This window comes from Thunnus thynnus, chromosome 4, assembly GCF_963924715.1.
Source record: "Thunnus thynnus chromosome 4, fThuThy2.1, whole genome shotgun sequence".
Classification (NCBI taxonomy): Eukaryota; Metazoa; Chordata; class Actinopteri; order Scombriformes; family Scombridae; genus Thunnus; species Thunnus thynnus.
The window spans coordinates 24,522,433-24,540,928 of record NC_089520.1 but is presented as its reverse complement, the minus strand read 5'-3'; the positions used below and the strand labels follow the sequence as shown (position 1 = coordinate 24,540,928).

Sequence of the window (18,496 nt, the reverse complement as noted above, 5' to 3'; positions counted from 1 at the left end):
TGGTGTCAAACTGACACCTAAAACAAAACTTAAGGCATGTTTGAGTCAGTCCATAAGTGGAACACATTAGGCTTGAAGGAAAATTACCGGCAAAACTATTACGTCACGTCAATTTCTTTTACCGTAAAGAATGCTGTTTACTTTTGCCTTTTGTCTGAAAAACTATCAAAAATGGGACTCGACCAAATCTCTTGAGCATAAAGTGTTTTTATAGCGGTCGTGTGTTATATTTTATGTCGAAAGATCCGCTGAAATGCTCTGTTTTGTTAATAATTGCGTGTTCGCCTGCTGAAGTCAGGGTATTTACGGTAATTTCCGGAAATGCCGTAAGATTCGCAGCTGATATAAGGACGTGGTTTGTTCCGGTGAAAAGTGGAATTTGCTGCCTCAAGACAGACGGTTTTTAGAGTAGAATATATTATATGTTTTAATCAACTAATGTACATATTTTAGGGCTAGATTAGTTAATGTAAGTAGGTATGTGTTTTTCTCCTGAAAGCTCCGCACTGTGACGCCTGCTGCTGCCGCCTGGCTCGACACAATGCAGGCCTAGCTTAGCATCAAACGTTAACAAGCGGAGGCTAATCGGATAACGCTGCTTCGGCAGACTGCAGTGGGATTTAAACCTCGGACGAAGCCGTTTTTTCGACGGTGTAATAACATCCAATCCGGTATGTAAGAACAATTTCTGTATTTAATGTTGCTTTTCATTTAGCCAGTGACATTTAACTCAACTTTGTGTGTTGCGAGACAAGCCTGCTAGGTTTTTAACGCCATTTTTTCAGAAAGTTAACGCGTTAGCTTGTTAGCATTTAGCGAGTTAAATAACGTTGCCTTGTTGATTTGATCCTTAAACATCGGTGTGTCATTGTGGTTAAGCTACATCTCTATGGTCAGCTAAGTGTCAACCGCACAATATGTATGATCTCCTGGCTGTGGTTTGGTTATATTTTATAACAGTTGCGATCACAGCTGTGGTCCATCACAGTCAGCCTGTCAGCTCCCATCTCTGAGGTGCTCAGCACTTCCAATTTATTTTATTCTATAGTCAAAACATATATACACTTTATATCCATGTCATTGTTAACTGGAGCTCAATCAGACTCTTCAGGAAAAGGCCTGTATATATGTCAAGTCGTCACTACCCGAAAACGCTGCTTTGCTGTCCTAGCAGTGACTGAAATTCAAAGTGAAGGTATGACACAGATGGGATATTTTTTGTGGTGTGTGTTTTTTAAGGTTTGCAGTATTTGTTTCGAATTGTAACGGCAGTGTTGGACATTAAGAAAAAATACAGCGGAAATTCAGGAAAAAACAGCCTATAGCACTTCACTACTGTCCCACTCCCACCCCTCCAAGACCCCTCCCAGCTAAAGTAACAGGATACATGGGTCAACCAAAATATGAAGGGGCTTTCTTAGGAATAAAGAGAAGGAAACGATGACATTCTCATAGGAAGTACAAATGCATAAGCTCATGAGAATAATTTGCCATTAAACCATTATTGTTGTCTAGATCCAGTCCTTCAGAAAAGCAGAAAAACAGAAAATACCTTACTGTCAGTAAAATTTTAAGTTTTTATGCCAGTGAAGTTCCCACTATCACAGTGAATCTTCACCCAGAACCTTTGGCTTTTGGAGTATGTTCATACAGTATTTACATTGTACCCTCCTCTGCTCCACATTTCCAGCAGGCTACAGAATCTCTTAAACAGTGTCTATGTTAAGGCTGTTGGATCGTACACTCTGTTACTTATTAGGTACACCTAACTAAAAGGTTACTACTAATATTTTCATTATTAAGTATTGTGTTGGTAATTTTCTCGATTTAATAGTTTAGTCAATTAAATTTCAAGAAATAGTGAAAAAAGGTCCATCACTTTCCAGTCCAGTGTTCGGTGCTCCTGTTGCTTGTTTTGGCCGCGCATTGGTTCAAATCTCAAAGATATTCCAACATATATGACAAGAAACTGGAACCAGAGAACATTTTGTATTTTTGCTTGAAAAATTGCTGAAATGATTAGACGTTTCAGTTCTAGTTCAGTTTTCGTTGAGGTGTTCTGTTGTATATTGTTATATACTGAGAGGTGTTTCTAATATTGTCTACCTTCACTGTTATAGATGGGCTGGATTGTTATATTAACTAAAGCTAAAACAGTCTAGGTGCACCTAACAAACTGGACATTGAGTGTATATGGCAAAGCTCTACATTAGCATTGATAGTTGGGTGTACTTATAACTTCAAGTTTCAAGTTTTTTTATGTGGTATAGTTTCTTTTTCAGATATCTAATTCAGATTAATCTCTTTTCAGCTATGAGCTCTCAGCTGCAGGTCTTCTCTCCTCCCTCCATCTCCTCCAGTGCCTTTTGCCGTGTTAAAAAGTTGAAGGTGGAGAGTAATGTTTGGGACGTATCCACCACTGAAGCTTACAGTTCCATAGCGGGCCAGTCTGCATACACCTTCACCCCAGCCATGGCTGTGCCACCCTTTGCACCGTCCCTGGTCTTCCCCCCTGCAGCGCCCGGATCTAGGGGTCAAGTGGTGGTACGGGCAGCTGATAGCACTGGCAGTCTTCCCCGTGGTTCCAGTCGGCGTGTCACTGAGCAGGCGACGTCCTCCTCTTACACTCATGCCGAGACGTCCTCTGAAACAAGGGGGCACAGACATGGGCAGAAGAGGAAGATAGAGGAGGCAAGTGAAGGCAGTGGGAGTGGATGTGGCAGCGTACAAATTTTGGAGGAGCTCTCAGCTCCAGCAGCAACTTACTCCACCCGCACAGGAGGCGGTGGAGGAGGGGGCACAGGCCAGTCTATACCTCACTCGGCTCCAACCACCAAGAGCAGCAGCTCCAATGGTGAAGGGGATTATCAGCTGGTGCAGCATGAGATCCTCTGCTCCGTGTCCTGCAGCTACGAAGTGCTGGAGTTCTTAGGAAGAGGCACCTTTGGACAAGTGGCTAAGTGCTGGAAGAGGGGTACCAATGAGATTGTGGCCATCAAGATTCTGAAAAACCATCCCTCATATGCCCGTCAGGGCCAAATTGAGGTAACTAGACATAATTTTGCCAAGAAAACATTTGTGAATCCTGCTTTGATAGTAAATCTAATTGTACAGTGGTTACTGGTTTCATTTGACAGCATTGTCTTCCCAGAGCGCTACTTGTCAAGCAGCGCTGATACCACAACAATGGCAAAGGATGCCATTGACTAGGATGGGGGTGTAGGACAGTTCTCACGTGGCTGCCACACAGACTTGCAAGGGATGCTGCGAGATTAGTTAATTCTCATATTTTTGTTGTGTGTAGTTGGTGTTTCATCACATAATAAAAATAACTAGGCAACATTTTCATTAAGTACCTTCTATAGGCCTGTAACATTTTTAGATATATCAGTGGAAGAAATAAAAACCAACATCAAAATTCATCATTTAAAAAAATCAAACAAAACTGCATAGCTATACTGCAAAAAGAATTTTTTGAGAATTTGTCTCATGTTTGACCTGTGAGATCTGTAGTGCTTTTAAAATCATCAGAGCTGTGAAATGAATAACTGGGGGATTTTTCACAAGAAAGAAAATAAAGTGTTTGTACCGTTACTTGTTAACATAAGGGGACATTCGATTGTTTCGATTTGATGTCGCTATAGTTAAATGAGTACAATGGCAGGAAGAATGTGATGTTAGACTGGTCTAATGTATTGGGCAGTTTTAAGTTATTAAAGCTATGTGGTGCTTGTGTAAATGCCAAGCAATTGCACAAGAATGGTCCCTTAGTGGAACAAAAGCAAGTTGATAGAATAGGGAAAAAAATAGTTTTTGTTTTTGTTTATTGTTAAAATTGTTATGTAACACACATTATATGGTATTGAATGCTAATATTCAGTTGTTTGTTGATTAAAAAAGTAGTGTCATATGAAAGTGCTCCAGACATCAGTCAATATATATGACAACTTTATCTTTGCTGAATTGAGATTTATTTTTTACTGAGTTGAATGTCTTAAAGGATTTTGTGGGGCACCACATAGCTAGGCTTGAAAAGTGGAGCTAAAACAAATTGCCAATGGCTAGGTGGCACACCCAGATAAACTCCCCATAAAATATCCACAGTCTCTAATACGGAGTGTTTTTGTTCGTAACACAACATATAAAGCAAGTTTATTAACGCTGTGTCCCTCTGTGCCACAGGCTCGTTTTGTGTTTTAAATGATCAATTACACACGTAAACACGTTTTTCTTAACTTTGCAGTTCATATTTGCAGATACCGTGACTGAAAGTGCTCGGCCCCAGACGACATAACCCAGATAGATATAAATGTTATGTCCTCTGTAGTCAGCCACACAAGTTTTGAACGTCAGACAGTTTGGATTAAGATGTGAAGATGTAAAGTGTCTTCCTGTCAGCAGCTGTGATACTAATGATGCAGCATCATTAATCATTCTGGAGGAAATCAGCCAAAGTAAACTTGTAATCACTGTAATTGACCCACATATATCATGTAATTACCATGTTCTTCTTTGCGCTTGCATTTTTTATATGAAACATGAGTGAACCAGCATTAATTGACATGTTATGTGGAATTATTTGTTCCTCTTTTGTAGGTGGGCATCCTGAACCGGCTGAGTGCAGAGAACGCAGATGAGTACAACTTTGTGCGTTCATATGAATGCTTCCAACACAAGGGTCACACCTGCTTGGTATTTGAGATGCTGGAGCAGAACCTGTATGACTTTCTCAAGCACAGCAAGTTCAGCCCGCTCCCTCTACGGCACATCAGACCCATCCTGCAGCAGGTTGGCAAATGTTTTGGCAGATATTCATAAAACGTTGTTGTTGTTGTTTTTTATGCCTCTGCACCGGCGACAGCCGTGACTGGAGGCATTATGATTCATGTTGTCCGTCCATTCCCATTCTCGTTAATGTGATATCTTAGGAACACCTTGAGGGAATTTCTTCAAATTTGGCACAAATGTCTACTTGGACTCAAGGATGAACTGATAAATCAAGAATTGATACACTAATTATGACAAAGTTTCACACAAATGTCTAATAGGATAAAATGATGACGTGATGATGTTTTGTACACAAAAGGTCAAAGGTCAGCTTCACTGTAACATCATAATGTTCTGCAAAAACACTTTTCTGGCCATTATTCAACACCATAACTCAGAAACAGAAGGGGAGATTGTGACCATATTTCACATTTCACAGACACTGAATTGGTGACACTAATCTCGGATGCCCACCTTGAAACTGTGGTGATTGTTTAGATCTTCTGTGCTCATACGTTGAAGATGTGTGTGAAGCGTCCACATTTTAGTATTTGTAATGTCTTTGCAGCAACATCCATATCTGAAGCTTTGTCTACTGTCGTGGCTACAACTTTGTGTTCTATCAGAAACAGCTTTATTGGTCAAACGTGTGAACACATACAAGGAAAATACACTTAATACCTTTTTATTAAATTCCTTCAAAGTCTTCACTACAAATATTATGAGTCTGGACAGACAAGGATGTAAACTGCTACTTGACTGGTTGGCGGAGGCATACAAGCACGAGGCGCTATTCTAGTGTAAACTGTACTCTTGACAACAGTTATCATGTAATAACCTATCGTACCATTACTTTTGTTTTGTTATTGCTAATATAAACTTTAAATGTGAGAACTTTGCTGTTTCCATTCTTATTATTGCATCCAGACGATTATTGATGTCTTTTTATCTTTAGGTGGCTACAGCGCTGATGAAGCTGAAGAGCCTGGGGCTGATTCACGCAGACCTGAAGCCTGAGAACATCATGCTGGTTGATCCTCTCAGACAGCCCTACAGGGTGAAGGTCATTGACTTTGGCTCAGCAAGTCATGTTTCCAAGGCTGTCTGCTCTACCTACTTACAGTCCCGCTACTACAGGTAACAGATCTGTTTATATTGACAAAAGTCTGTAGCACAGCTCTGTCTCCTTGGTACCAGTCCTTTAATCTTCTCCTTGCTGTCCAGGGCTCCAGAGATCATTTTGGGTCTCCCTTTCTGTGAGGCCATTGACATGTGGTCTTTAGGCTGTGTGATTGCTGAGCTGTTTCTGGGTTGGCCTCTCTACCCTGGAGCCTCTGAGTATGACCAGGTCAGTACCACAGCTTAAGCCAGTGTTTCACAGGCTTTATCTAGGAGTGAGAAATATGTGAAGTCATTTCTGCTCAAAGGTCAAACCTCGAGACAGAATAGAGGCTGCAAGTTGCTGATCTTAAATTGGTAGCAGGTCATAAAGGTGCTGTATGTGCTCTGTAGAAACTCAAACTGAGTCCTGTTAGTTTTACTATGAGCCTAGAAACAATGCAGAGGAACAAACAACAAACTGTAAGGGTACTGCAGTTTGTAAATTTTAAATCTGTAAATTTTAGTCATATCAATGACACTTACTGTTTTGTCTAACTCTGATTATTGAACTGTTTTTTTCCTGTGTTCAGATCCGTTACATTTCTCAGACTCAAGGCCTGCCAGCGGAGTACCTACTGAGTGCCGGCACTAAGACCAGCCGCTTCTTCAACCGAGGCCCTGACTCTAGCTATCCACTCTGGAGGCTCAAGGTTAATAAAAACATATATCAGTCATGCAGACTATCTGCTTAATATGTAAGCTGTAAAGGGATATTATATATATTAGATGATATTAGATATTAAATGGTTTCAGAACAAAAGATAAATAGACATATGCATTTTTCAGACCCCATCAGAGCATGAAATGGAGATGGGCATCAAATCCAAGGAGGCCAGGAAATATATCTTCAACTGTTTGGATGACATGATGCAGGTAAATGGCAATTTCTTAGAATAACATCTTATATGTGCAGTTGCTCATCTTTGCACTCAAACAGTATTATATACATAAACCAGGAAATCTCTTTACCTGTGGTTGTTTGACATTTTTTGCTTTTATATTGTTTATTCCAGGTCAACCTTTCATCTCATTTGGAGGGGACGGACATGTTGGCTGAGAAAGCTGACAGACGAGAGTTTATAGACCTCTTGAAGAGGATGCTTCGTCTGGATGCTGACAAGAGAATCACACCCACTAAAACTCTGGGTCACCCCTTCGTCACAATGAGCCACCTCATGGATTATCCACACAGCTCCCAGTAAGTTTGTCTAATCACACGTTCTTTTAGGAAATGGTGCACTTGTTTGTTTGTTTGTTTGTTTATTTAGTTGAGGCTTTATTGAAATGTAATTGCTGAAATGCCGTCTCCAGTGTGAAGTCGTGCTTCCAGAACATGGAGATCTGCAAACGCAGGAACGCCTATGACAGTGGCAAATCCCTGTACTCTACCAATGCAGTCCCCAGCGCTGCAGCGGGCAACCTAACCGTTACCTTCAGTAGCCAACTCAACCAGCATAACCAGGTATGCCCTCCATCTTCACAGCTTTACGTATGTTTAGAGATCTGTAATTCTGCTGGTGTTAATTAGAGGTGGATTGGTGGTTTTTCCTCTAACAGGTGCCTTCAGCGGGGGGAGCGGTGCCTTTGCTCAACTACCAGCCAGCTCTGTACCAACAGGCGACAATCAACATTCCCGGGCTGGCTCAACAGAGTGTCCCGATTCCGACGCGTCCTGCTGGGCTGTGTAGCCAGACAGAACCCTTCCAGCAGACTCTGATCGTCTGCCCACCCTCCACTATTCAAGGTACAGGATAAAGTTGCTTTCAGATGTCAGAAAACTGGATACAGTGTTTATATGTTACAGTATCCCCCTTTTTTCTGTAATCAGGGATACTTAAAAGACCCGATTATTAAAGGATACCTGTTGTGCATTCAAACCTTCTCTGAGCTGTTTGATTTTTTTTTTTTTTTTTTTTATCAGCATCAAGTTATTCATTGGCATCTTGTGTTGAAATGTTTTCTAGGGCTACAGCCATCCAGTAAGAGTTCCAGTTTCCCTGTGAGGATGGAGAACTCTGTACCCATAGTACCTCAGAACCAGTCTGCACAGTCGTTGCAGATCCAGCCAAGTATGCTTACACAGGTAAGAGCTTGTAAGGTGTATGAATGTGGTATCAAATGTGAGGTGCTAATCCTGCTGGTTTTATATAATACATTTTACGATGTACTTCTTTCCGGTATGTACTAGGGGTGTAACAGTACGTGTATTCATCCCAAACTGTTCTGTACAGGATGTTTGGCTCGATACAAGGCTTTCCTCGGTTCTGTATGCTCCATGACCCAAACAATTGCTGTCAAAATAGTTTAATAATCCTCTTACTCCGATGTGTGGAACAACAACTCTAGAGCACGAGTTCCACCCTGAACATTATGGCAGCACACCACTTAGCTGAAGCATGCTCATGGAAGTATGCTAGCCGACTTAGCCAAAGTAGCCTGGTCACCTTGTAGTGTTGCTGCTGTCAGAATGACAACCGAGACCCACCGAGTGCAACGCTTTTATTTAAAATATGCTCTGTATGCTATGTTATCGCTGTAGTGAAACGATACTGCATCTCCCCGCCACCCTTCCCTCTCGGTGACAGTCAGCTTTTCACTCTGCCTTTATTTAAAAAAATAAATAAATAAAAGTAGCGGTTTGGTCCCTCTGACTGATATTTTATTATTATTATTATTGTTATATATGACATCATTAGATTATTAATACTGAAGCATCAATGTCTAAGCAGCATGTTACTGTCGTAGCTGCTGGAGGTGGAGCTAGTTTGAACTACTTTATATACAGTTAAGATAAATCAGCATAAAACAGCTGTCAGCAGGTGTCCTGACTCCTTGCAAGAAACAGAAAGGTTGTTTTCTTTTTCTACTGCAGCACAACTAAACTGTTTCAGTAATTGTTTTTGCCAATGAGCCACTGTTGGATGCTTACATTTTTCAAAATAACAGACCAAAATGTTATTTTCTAACTTTCTTTTTTCCTGTTGTACTGAAATCATACCGAACCGTGACCCTAAAACAGAGGTACATACTGAACCATGAATTTTGTGTACCGTTACACCCCTAGTATGCTTTGTAAAAAATGCTTTGTATTTGCCAGCTTTTTCCCCTCATTATTTTATTTTTGGTGACCCTGTCTCTTGCTTTACAGTGAAGATATGTTTACCTTGCTGCAAAATAATGTGTCATCATATGTAAGACAGATGTAACCTTTTGCAGGCTTTACATGAGAATGTTTCTTCTTTTGTTTCCACAAGAGCTGTGGCTAAAAGTTACAGGAGTCTTATGTAGTCCAAAGTAGATAAGTTGCTGGAGTGATTATCACATAAGATCCTGTTTGGCGTATGTTCACACATGAAGTTGACACAGGGAATTTGCAGAACACTTATACCAGATTCAGACTGACACAGTGATGGGTGTGTGACACCCACATTGGCGGTCAATCTGAATGGGTCAGTGCATGTCTTCAGACCTCTCAGCCAGGGTTTGACAAGGGTTGAATGCTGCCAGACTTAGTTTATTTCTATCAGGGATGCAAATGCATTGAATGATACAGGCATTTTAAATATAATTTAACAGACTTCCTGAAAAAAGAGAGAGGATTAAGAAAGAATGAGGGAGAGAGGGGTGGATGGGGACAGACAAAGAAAGTGTACATATGTGAGCAAGAGAGAGTGTGCAACAGAAACTCAACTATTGTCTGGTAATTATTCAATGTAGTCCTAAATTCAGTTAAATTCTCTTTTTTTAATGACGGACAGGAGTCTACGAATAGTGACAACCAGAGTGACGGTTGTCTCATCTGAATGGGTCCAACCTGGAGTAAACATGCATTGTCCATATGTACATCTCCTAGGAAAGGGTTAATAGAGGTTAGGTTGCCATTGGCTTTGGGGATGTGTAGCATTAGGTTAGCCAGTTTACAGCATTGTACACTTCTCAATATTTGGCTCAGAGAAGTGTTAACCTTTTGTAAACATTGATGGGACTTTTCTTGCTGCTAGCAGAGCTGGTAAAAGTTTTGTGGGGACATTTTGACATGTTTTCTTCTATAAAAGTTTTGCTGTCAGTGGAGATGCTTGTTATTTAAATGCATTTACTCCAGTTAAGTTTTGAAATCACAGATTTGGCTTCGGCCAAATGGTTCATGCTGTTTTTGTTGTTTCTGCTGATTATATCTCGCCTTGGATTTGCTTCCAGAAGTGATTGGACTACCACTGGGGGCCAGGCCTGTCTTATTCCCAGTCTCTTAGCTGCGATTGAGGCCAGATGTGGAGTGCTGGAGACTCATCTGCCTCAAAAAATTAGTTAATTTCAGTTTGCTAAAATGGGGAATAATTGCTGCACATGGCGGAGGTCAGGTGTCCAGATGACCAGCGTGCATCTCTTGTACAGCTGGTTTCATCCACTCTGTTCCTTCATCAAAATCCAATAACAGCCTTGAAGGACATAACTTTTCATCATACCCTAACACTGCCTTCCCCTATCCTCCCTCCCTCCTCCAGGGTTCCTGCACACCCCTGATGGTGGCCACCCTGCACCCTCCCTCAGCAGGCATTGCCCCCCAGTATTCTCTGCCCCTCGGGCTGGGCACCGGGGTGGGTCGGCCCACCCTCCTGGAGCACACAGCCACAGTGCTGGTAAAGCAACGATGACCGAAGAAAGACATGCACACTCCCTCCACCACTAACAATGCCATCTCTCTCTCTCTCTCTTTCCTGCCCCACTCTCCCTTTTCTTTTCATTTGTTTGCAATTTTTTCCTCTCCGTCTGCACCAACACGTCGTATGGGGCTATTCTTTATTTTATGCATCATATTTCTATATTTTCCCTTCTACACATGCGGACTTGTCATGGATGTCAGGATCATAGTTGGTCGATGCTTATTTATTGGAAAATCATTGAAAACTTATTGATTAACAGTTTCTTTGGACTGGCATCGCCATTTATCCCTCCTGGTATTCATCAACATTTTCTTTCATATTGGTGACATTAGATCCAAATTGACAAAACATACAATCTTCTTCCACTCCAAAGGACACCCCCTCCCAACACCATTCACTCACTCCTCCATTCTCTCCCCCACAGTCTTTCCCCATAGGTGTGCTGAGGGCATGGAGCGCATGTGTTGCTGAGTTGGTCTGCGCTTTGCTTGCAGCTTCTCTTGTCCTGTCCTTCCTTGGTTTCAGCAAAGGATGTTGCAGCTACAAAGCACACTAAAATTCCTATTCAACAGCTTGACTCTCTGACACATATCTTCTATTCCAGCCCCACAACATGTGGCATGCCTTTTCCCAAGACAGCTTATCAGCAGACAGTTTGGCATCAGTGAACTTAACTAACTCTCTTCAGTGTTTCTTCTTTAACAGGCACCATGGTTTTGTGTATACTTGTCTTTATACCTGTTTACAGTGCTTCATTGTTTGTGCTTTGCATGATATCATTTTGTGGATTTGTTGCAGGGCAATGCTATAATAAGGGAATGGCTTGGGAAAGGTTGCTCGCTTATCTAGCTTTGTGCTTTTGCCTGTAGCAGACATTGGCCATTGGTGTGTCTCTGTCTCTGGTCTTTAGATTTATTTCTCAGCATGGCTCAGTTTGTCTGGCCCATTCCAGCAATCCAGTTATTTGTGTCGATTCATAAATGTATGATCCCTGTTGTTACATGTACTGAAGTGTGAGTGTCTGTTTTTTTTCTCAGCAGGCCTGGCCCACTGGAGCCCAACAGATCCTCATACCATCATCATGGCAGCAGGTCCCAGGCGTGGCTATCCACAGTTCTGCCCACCAGTCGACTGTTGCCGAATCACCCCTGGACGCCCATCACTCAGATGCTGCCACGCAGCAGGGACACAGCTGGAGGTGGGTCAACCAACTAGTGTTACAGTCCTGATGCACACAAACACACCCAGTGTAGATTCTCACTATTTTACAGCCATCTGTTTTCCACTTTATCAAATGCAAAAGTGTTTAATTTAAATGAGTCTTGGTTTTACAGTGACTCACATAGTCAAGGATAGTCAGCTTTCCTTTGTGTTTATGTTATAATTTTAACAGTGGTTCCCAACACTAACTTAATTGACCTTTGACCTTAATAGGAGCACAACTCAAGCCAGGACTCAGCAGGAGAGGAAGAAGGTCAAGGCCAGACGTGGAGAGAACAGAAACAGGTTGGTATTCAATGGCTAAAAAGAACTCAACCAAAACCACAACCAGCTGTTGCACATTACTTAGTCATTTCTGTAATGTTTCTCACTTCAAAATTCAAGCATTTATTACTCAACAAGACCAAGAGTCTACAGTCATGCTAACAGCTCTGAGAGGTTTTAGTTCAGCAGTGCTGCTTTGAGCTAAAAGCTCATGTCAGTATGCTACATGTCACAATGACAGTGTTAACATGCTGATGCTTAGCAGATATGTTTACCATATTCTCCATCTTAGTTTACTGTGTTAGCATGCTAACAATAGCTAATTAGCACTGAACACAAAGTACAATTGAGTTTCATGGGAATGTCTTTAGTTTTTAGGGTTTTTTTTACCTGATGTGTGAACCAAAGTTCAAGGCAACCCACCCAATAGTTGTTGAGACATTGAGACATTTTTTTCAAAACTACAAATGTCAGCCTGATGGTGGCACTATAGCAGAAGGAAGGGCCTCAACAAAGTCAGTGGGATTCATCCTCTGGGTCCATATAATGTCAATCAATCCAGTAGTTGTTGCGATATTACAGTCTGGTGGTGGATTGAATCACTGACCAACAGACTGACCTTGCCATGCTGCTAGCATGGCTAAAAAACACTGTTTGAAGTACATGCAAAAAATTATTGATAGATTCAAAAGTAACAAAATGTAGGAGCAACTTAGTGTTTTGTGCAGACAATGCTAAATTGAAGTCATTTTCTGTGTTAGACTGTTTGTTTGTTTTTTCTACAACTTTGTTTCCTGTCCAGTAGATTTAAACACAATTTTCCAAGTGGCTCATGAGTTTTATCTGCTTCTTGTCTGTTATCACAGCTGAAATCACATTTTCTTTGGGCGTAAAACTCAATATTTGCTCTGTTTCTCTGTTTAGGGGTATATCCACTGCAACATTGCTCAGCAGCAGTGGTGTGACACCACCCAGCTCCAGCGCCACGTTGTCCCAGCCAATCGTCATCTCCGACACACCTAGCCCGGCGGTCAGCATCATCACTATCCACAGTGACACTGACACAGAGGATGAGCGCAAGTTCCATCCTGCCAGGTGAGAAACAGACACTCCTCTGCATCAAACACGTTCAAAATTTGTTGTTTTTTTTTCCTCCCTAATGAAGTGATTTTCTTGATATGACCTGTGAAATAACAGTTTCTCTGTTCATAGTGTTGGACTGAGCCAGCGAACTAATGTTATCAGCTGTGTGACGGTGCATGATTCAGACTCCTCTACTGCCAGCCCTCTGACTCCTCTGCCCCGCACACTTAACACAGCTAGCACCGTGTCATCACGCCAGGCAAAGTCTCTGGCAGTGGTGGCACCTTCAGTCAAAACCCAGGGGTCAGAGAGAGCAGCAGTTTCTCGCAGCCGCCTAGAGACTGGTGAGAGCCCTTTGTTTGCTTATTGTTGTGTGTTATCAATAATGAATTTTACTTTGGGTTTAAAAGCAGCATTAAGTAATACCTACTACTTTTGATCCCCAGTTAACTACATGAAGCCTAAGAGGTCATCTAACCGACAGCCCTGCAGTTCAGGGGAGAGCATGGACCGTCACGGACTGATGCCGAGCCAGTCACACCCCTTAAATCTCAGCCAGGTGAGGTTTCTTTTGTGATAATGTGTATATGAGGTTAGATGTGGTAGTTGGTCAGTTTTGGTAATAGGGCTGTCGCAATAACCGCACTATTGCAATACTACAGACAAGCCAACTACGGTGGATGGCAAGCAACCGCCACAACGGCGCTATGGGGGGTAATGTAACGGGACAGAGTGCACAGTAAACTCGGCAGCCACACATTTCTCTGTTCTGTTTCTCTTGTTTTGTGTCTTCAGGTTAGGCTAACCCATTGTTGCTAACTTTGGAGCTAACCCCCTTCACTTTTCCAGCATTTGGGGAAACAACAGACTTTTTAGTATTTATTAACTGACACACTTTAGTCTGTACTGTACATCTACTGCCAGACTGACAACTTCCTACTAACATTTTCCTCTGCCCCGCTCGCATCCACCGTCACTTCTCTGCCCCTCGCTCTTTTCCTCTCGCTACGCAAACATATTCCTTAACAGAGCCACGCTACCAATAGTTTCCCAGGCAACGACACAGAGGTTGACTCACGTACCGGAATAGCACTGCACAGAGACTCCCAAACGCTGTCGATTTCCGAATGAAGGGACATTCATATTGCTGTTGAGCTACCCTGAATCACTGCAGGGGAAATTCCGTCATTGCGACAGCCCTATTTGTTAATGTGTTCTGGTGAAGAGTTTAACTTGTGTTGGCATGTTGAAGAGTTTCATTTTGTGCTGGCATTACACAGAGGTAGACAATTGTAAGTATCGTAAGCACTCCATGGGAGAATGGGTAAACACTTCAGTATCTTCCTCATTTAATAGCACATATTGGCAATAACAGGTTGGGAGGTCAAGGGGAAGGAGTCTTTGGAAGATGTCTTTTGCAACTAGTGACTGCTGTTCCTCTTTGATGCTGTGTGATTTTCCAGCTCACACCAACATATTCACATTGCATTTGTTGGTCATCAAACACAAGACTAGTTACTGATAACTGTTTTATTTCAACACATAAAGACATTTCTGGCACAGATTCTTCAGCTTTGGTGACATAGTATCAAAGATATTACTGACACAGAAATAGTACTACTTAAAAAAACAAAGTCTAAAGTGCTCTCTGCTGGACAAACGATGTATTGGCAGGTATTTTAACATTTACTCACCTATGTGCAAGTACCATAAAACAAAACTTGTCAAATTCTGGTTCCCAAACTGGGACTCCTCAAGAGGTTGTTTTTTTCCTCAAATCTTTGTTTGTTGTGGAATAGTGGAGTTTGATCTCTTCTGGACTCTTAAAAACTTTCCATGAAATCTATTTGAGAAGGAAACATCACTCTTTAGATGTTGAACCACTCACAGCTCATGGACACATACAACTTGTGATGCGATCACAAGTCGGGGTGACTTGACTACAAAGGATCACAAGCCAAAAGTTTGCAACTAGTGCTCTAATTTGTAAAAGCATCAGCTGCTTTGAAGTTGAAGTGTTTCTTTGTGATTTCGTCTCCCACCTGTAGTTTACAACAAAGGTGGATTCTACCAAAAGTGTTTATTATCAAGTCGAGAGAAACTTAGCGACATAGTGTACAAGTGATTTTCTGCTTTCTCGCTGTCGCACGTGTACTGAGTGATATTTCACATTTGTTGTTAAGGTTCAGCCGGTGGTTTCCTCATCTCAGGAGCGTTCAGGAGCATCTCACAGTGACTCATCTTTGCGTCGCCAGCAGACGTTTCCTCCAGCCGTCTCTGCCGCTCACTACAACTTCCCAGAGGTGTCCGCCCTGGCCTCCGCCTCAGCCCCCGGCCCCAGCCTGTACACCTACCCAGCCTCCACCGCTCTCTCCTCTGCTTCTCAGGCCATGGAGCAGCTGCTGGGCCGTGGTCACAGCACCCACGGACACTCCCCCTCCGCCTATGCAGCAACATACACCTCATCCTCCTCCAGGAGAGACTCGGCCAGCCGCAAGGACTCTGTCAGTAGTCTGCTGCACGGCCTCCCAGCAGCCTACCAGCATCAGTTCGCCGCTGGTTCACCCTACGTTAGTGTGACACCCCGGGCTGAGGCTTACAGTGCCTACCAGCTAAGCCCGAGGCGCCTCACACAGTACCCCTACCTATAAGCAGTCACACACACTTTAAACAAAGAAAAGAAAAAAATCTACTTCCCCATATACTATCACAAAGGGACATTTAAACTGTAGAACAACTGTTGGTCACTTATTTGATTGCTGCTTTTGACTACAAGGCAGCATTTCATCTCCTCATTTATCATTTATATGCTCTTTCAGACTGTTTTAGTGTTTTTGAAACGTTCATTGGTATTATTTGATATTGTATCAATTATTTTCCCTTGAAAAAATATTGTTTATAACCCGTATTTTATTCCCATCTTATTCAGATGTACAATTAAGGCATTGTGGTAATGGTATTTTACACCTGTTTATCTTGAGGTTTTGTGTGAAGAGAGATTATTCTCCTGTCACAAGCTGCGACGACACTTTAGGCGAGCTTTCAGGCGCCTGACTCAGAGCTAGTTAAAGGCTAGCTCACAAAGAGTTTCAAGTCATTTGTTTTTGTCTTTTGTTTTTTTCCATGAAACTTGTTACAAAGTTTTCACACTAAAGTGAATCCCTGTGTTTTAGCTAACATAATAATAACTGTACATTACCCATGTTTGTTTACTCACAAATATGTCTTTTACTCAATGTTTAAATTATGTTTTGTCAGCGTGAGGCAGTACAAGGAAGGACCACGAAGATGTCGAATAAGGGTTTTGTTTAAAGCTGAGAAAGGTGGTGAAACTGTGATGGATCAATGTTAATTTAAGTGCACATGTGATAGTCTGTTAATGTAGTGAGTGTTTAGGCAAGATTAAAAAAAATCATGTCCTTATGCAATAGAAACTTTTTAAAACTGCATCAACTGAGTGCTGAATGTATTTATGAAGTACAGACGAGTGTGATCACCATCCTGAGGAACGACGTTAAAGGCTTTTGTTTTTAATTGTAAGAAGAAAAAAAAAAGAACTAACTTTGTTTCCCTACTTTTTAAATATGAAAAATCTAGTTTCACACGGGCAGAAAAAAATATTCTATATCTGTGAATTCTGCGTTAGACCCATAATGTGTAGGACCTGATACTTGTGAAATTGATTTATGGCCAGTTTTTACTGCTCCTCTGGATGTAGTAGCAATGTACCCACACTGCAGTACAGTGTGACTGATTGTAAAAAAATAAAAATTAAAAAAAAAAAAATAAGAGAATGCAATCTGTCAGCAAATAGGCTTTCTGATCTGTTATTTAATGTTTGGTGCAAAGGCTATTTAGCAGTTATGTCTTCTACGTGATTGAGTCAAAGGTGGTGCCGTCCACTAAACATACGCAGTGTATTCACCCCCCCCCCCCCCCCCAAAAAAAATGTTGGAAAATATGTTGAAATTCTGTGTTTTCCACATGCAGATAACTACAGTGTGGATACAGCAGTCCCACTGTTGGTCTTGTCTGGATTCAGGTGGGGTATGCAGAGCCACTGTGTAACAGCAGATCAGCGTTTTCTTCCCACCATCTTTAGTTAAAGGAGGTGACTCTCGGGATGGTTAATGTGGGTTATGAAAGCTTTTTTAGTAAATCCTTCCCTGTTGTGTTTGCATCAGTTTTGTGTTGTAACGTCTGAATATTTAACTGTATTTCATGTATCATCTTAACATAGTATAGTTAAAGATGCTACTTGGTAGAACTAATTCAGGGAAAAGGTTTCAGTTCAAATAATCCACTGTCACTGTTTTCAATAAAATAATCACAAATTCAAGATGACTCCGTTCATTATTTCACACCCACGAGTGAATTCATTTGAATTGAAAGTGGAACTACCAAGATTCATGTTGGTCATGAACCTGCTAACGTCAGACAACTGCTGGGGGTATTAGCACTGATAATAAAAACAAGATAAGTTATCCAGGCATTTTCAATGGTACATACATTGAACAAGACACTGCCCCATGCTGACAAGTTCAGACATGAATGACCTTTAACAGTAATAACTTTGAACCTTAGCTTCTTGCTGTAGTGAACAAGGCGAGTAATAAAACAGTAGATTAAGATTTAAAAAAATATAATTGTGCATATGTTTAAAATATGTTTTATGTTTAAAGTTGCAGTGTGACATTTACATTTAATAAAAACGCATTTTTCACATGTATTAAATGCATTAAACATTTTGTAAATGTGAGAAAATCTGTTCAAATATTTGTTAAATGAGAAAAAAATGTCCTCATTGTAACTTTCAACAAACAGGTTTGATATTTATTTGACATTTAACTCTCGATATTTAGGAGTCATATTCAAGTAAATCCAGAAACATAAAAACACAGAAAATAAATGAATACTGGCTTAAATCTTAAATTATGAAATAATACAAAATTTGTGGACGACACACATACACGCAATATCAATAGTTTGTTCTAAGGTTTTGTTTTGTTTTTTATACATTTTAAAATGTTTAAAAATGTTTATTTAAAAGGGATTTATAGCATCACATTATGCCTAGCATACACTAGAAGACTTTGAAACTCTTTCACATGACTCACAAGACAAGATCGCTTACATCTAAGGATAATGTGTCATAAGTCACTGAGTTTGTAGTCACCGAGCCTGGGGATCTGGCAGGGTCACTGCGAGACTACAACTGGATTCCCATTGAGGTTGTTTCCGGTTCTGCTCCTGGTGGAAATTTACAAGAAGAAAAACTGTTGAACAATGGAGCAGAAACAGATGCCGCCCTTGTTGTGTGTTGTGGTGTGTTCTGAAAA

At 41.2% G+C, this 18,496-nt stretch overlaps 1 protein-coding gene across 4 annotated transcripts; it reads left to right on the top strand.

The window, feature by feature from the left end:
- Positions 1 to 336: 336 nt before the first annotated feature.
- hipk1b (homeodomain interacting protein kinase 1b) lies at positions 337 to 17,496 on the top strand. Of its 4 annotated transcripts, none has more exons than XM_067587833.1 (18): positions 337 to 671; positions 2,312 to 3,045; positions 4,597 to 4,788; positions 5,723 to 5,904; positions 5,992 to 6,115; positions 6,459 to 6,578; positions 6,715 to 6,801; positions 6,942 to 7,126; positions 7,240 to 7,390; positions 7,486 to 7,672; positions 7,893 to 8,011; positions 10,431 to 10,565; positions 11,630 to 11,787; positions 12,024 to 12,095; positions 12,999 to 13,169; positions 13,287 to 13,501; positions 13,604 to 13,716; positions 15,341 to 17,496. In XM_067587833.1, the coding sequence occupies exons 2-18, from the start codon at positions 2,314 to 2,316 to the stop codon at positions 15,806 to 15,808; spliced, it is 3,411 nt and encodes a 1,136-aa protein (XP_067443934.1). In that variant the 5' UTR covers positions 337 to 671; positions 2,312 to 2,313; the 3' UTR covers positions 15,809 to 17,496. The 4 variants fall into 4 exon arrangements, with proteins under 4 accessions (XP_067443934.1, XP_067443933.1, XP_067443936.1 ...); XM_067587832.1 differs by having other exon boundaries at positions 11,627 to 11,787; XM_067587835.1 differs by lacking the exon at positions 10,431 to 10,565 and having other exon boundaries at positions 338 to 671.
- The last annotated feature ends 1,000 nt before the right edge of the window (positions 17,497 to 18,496 follow it).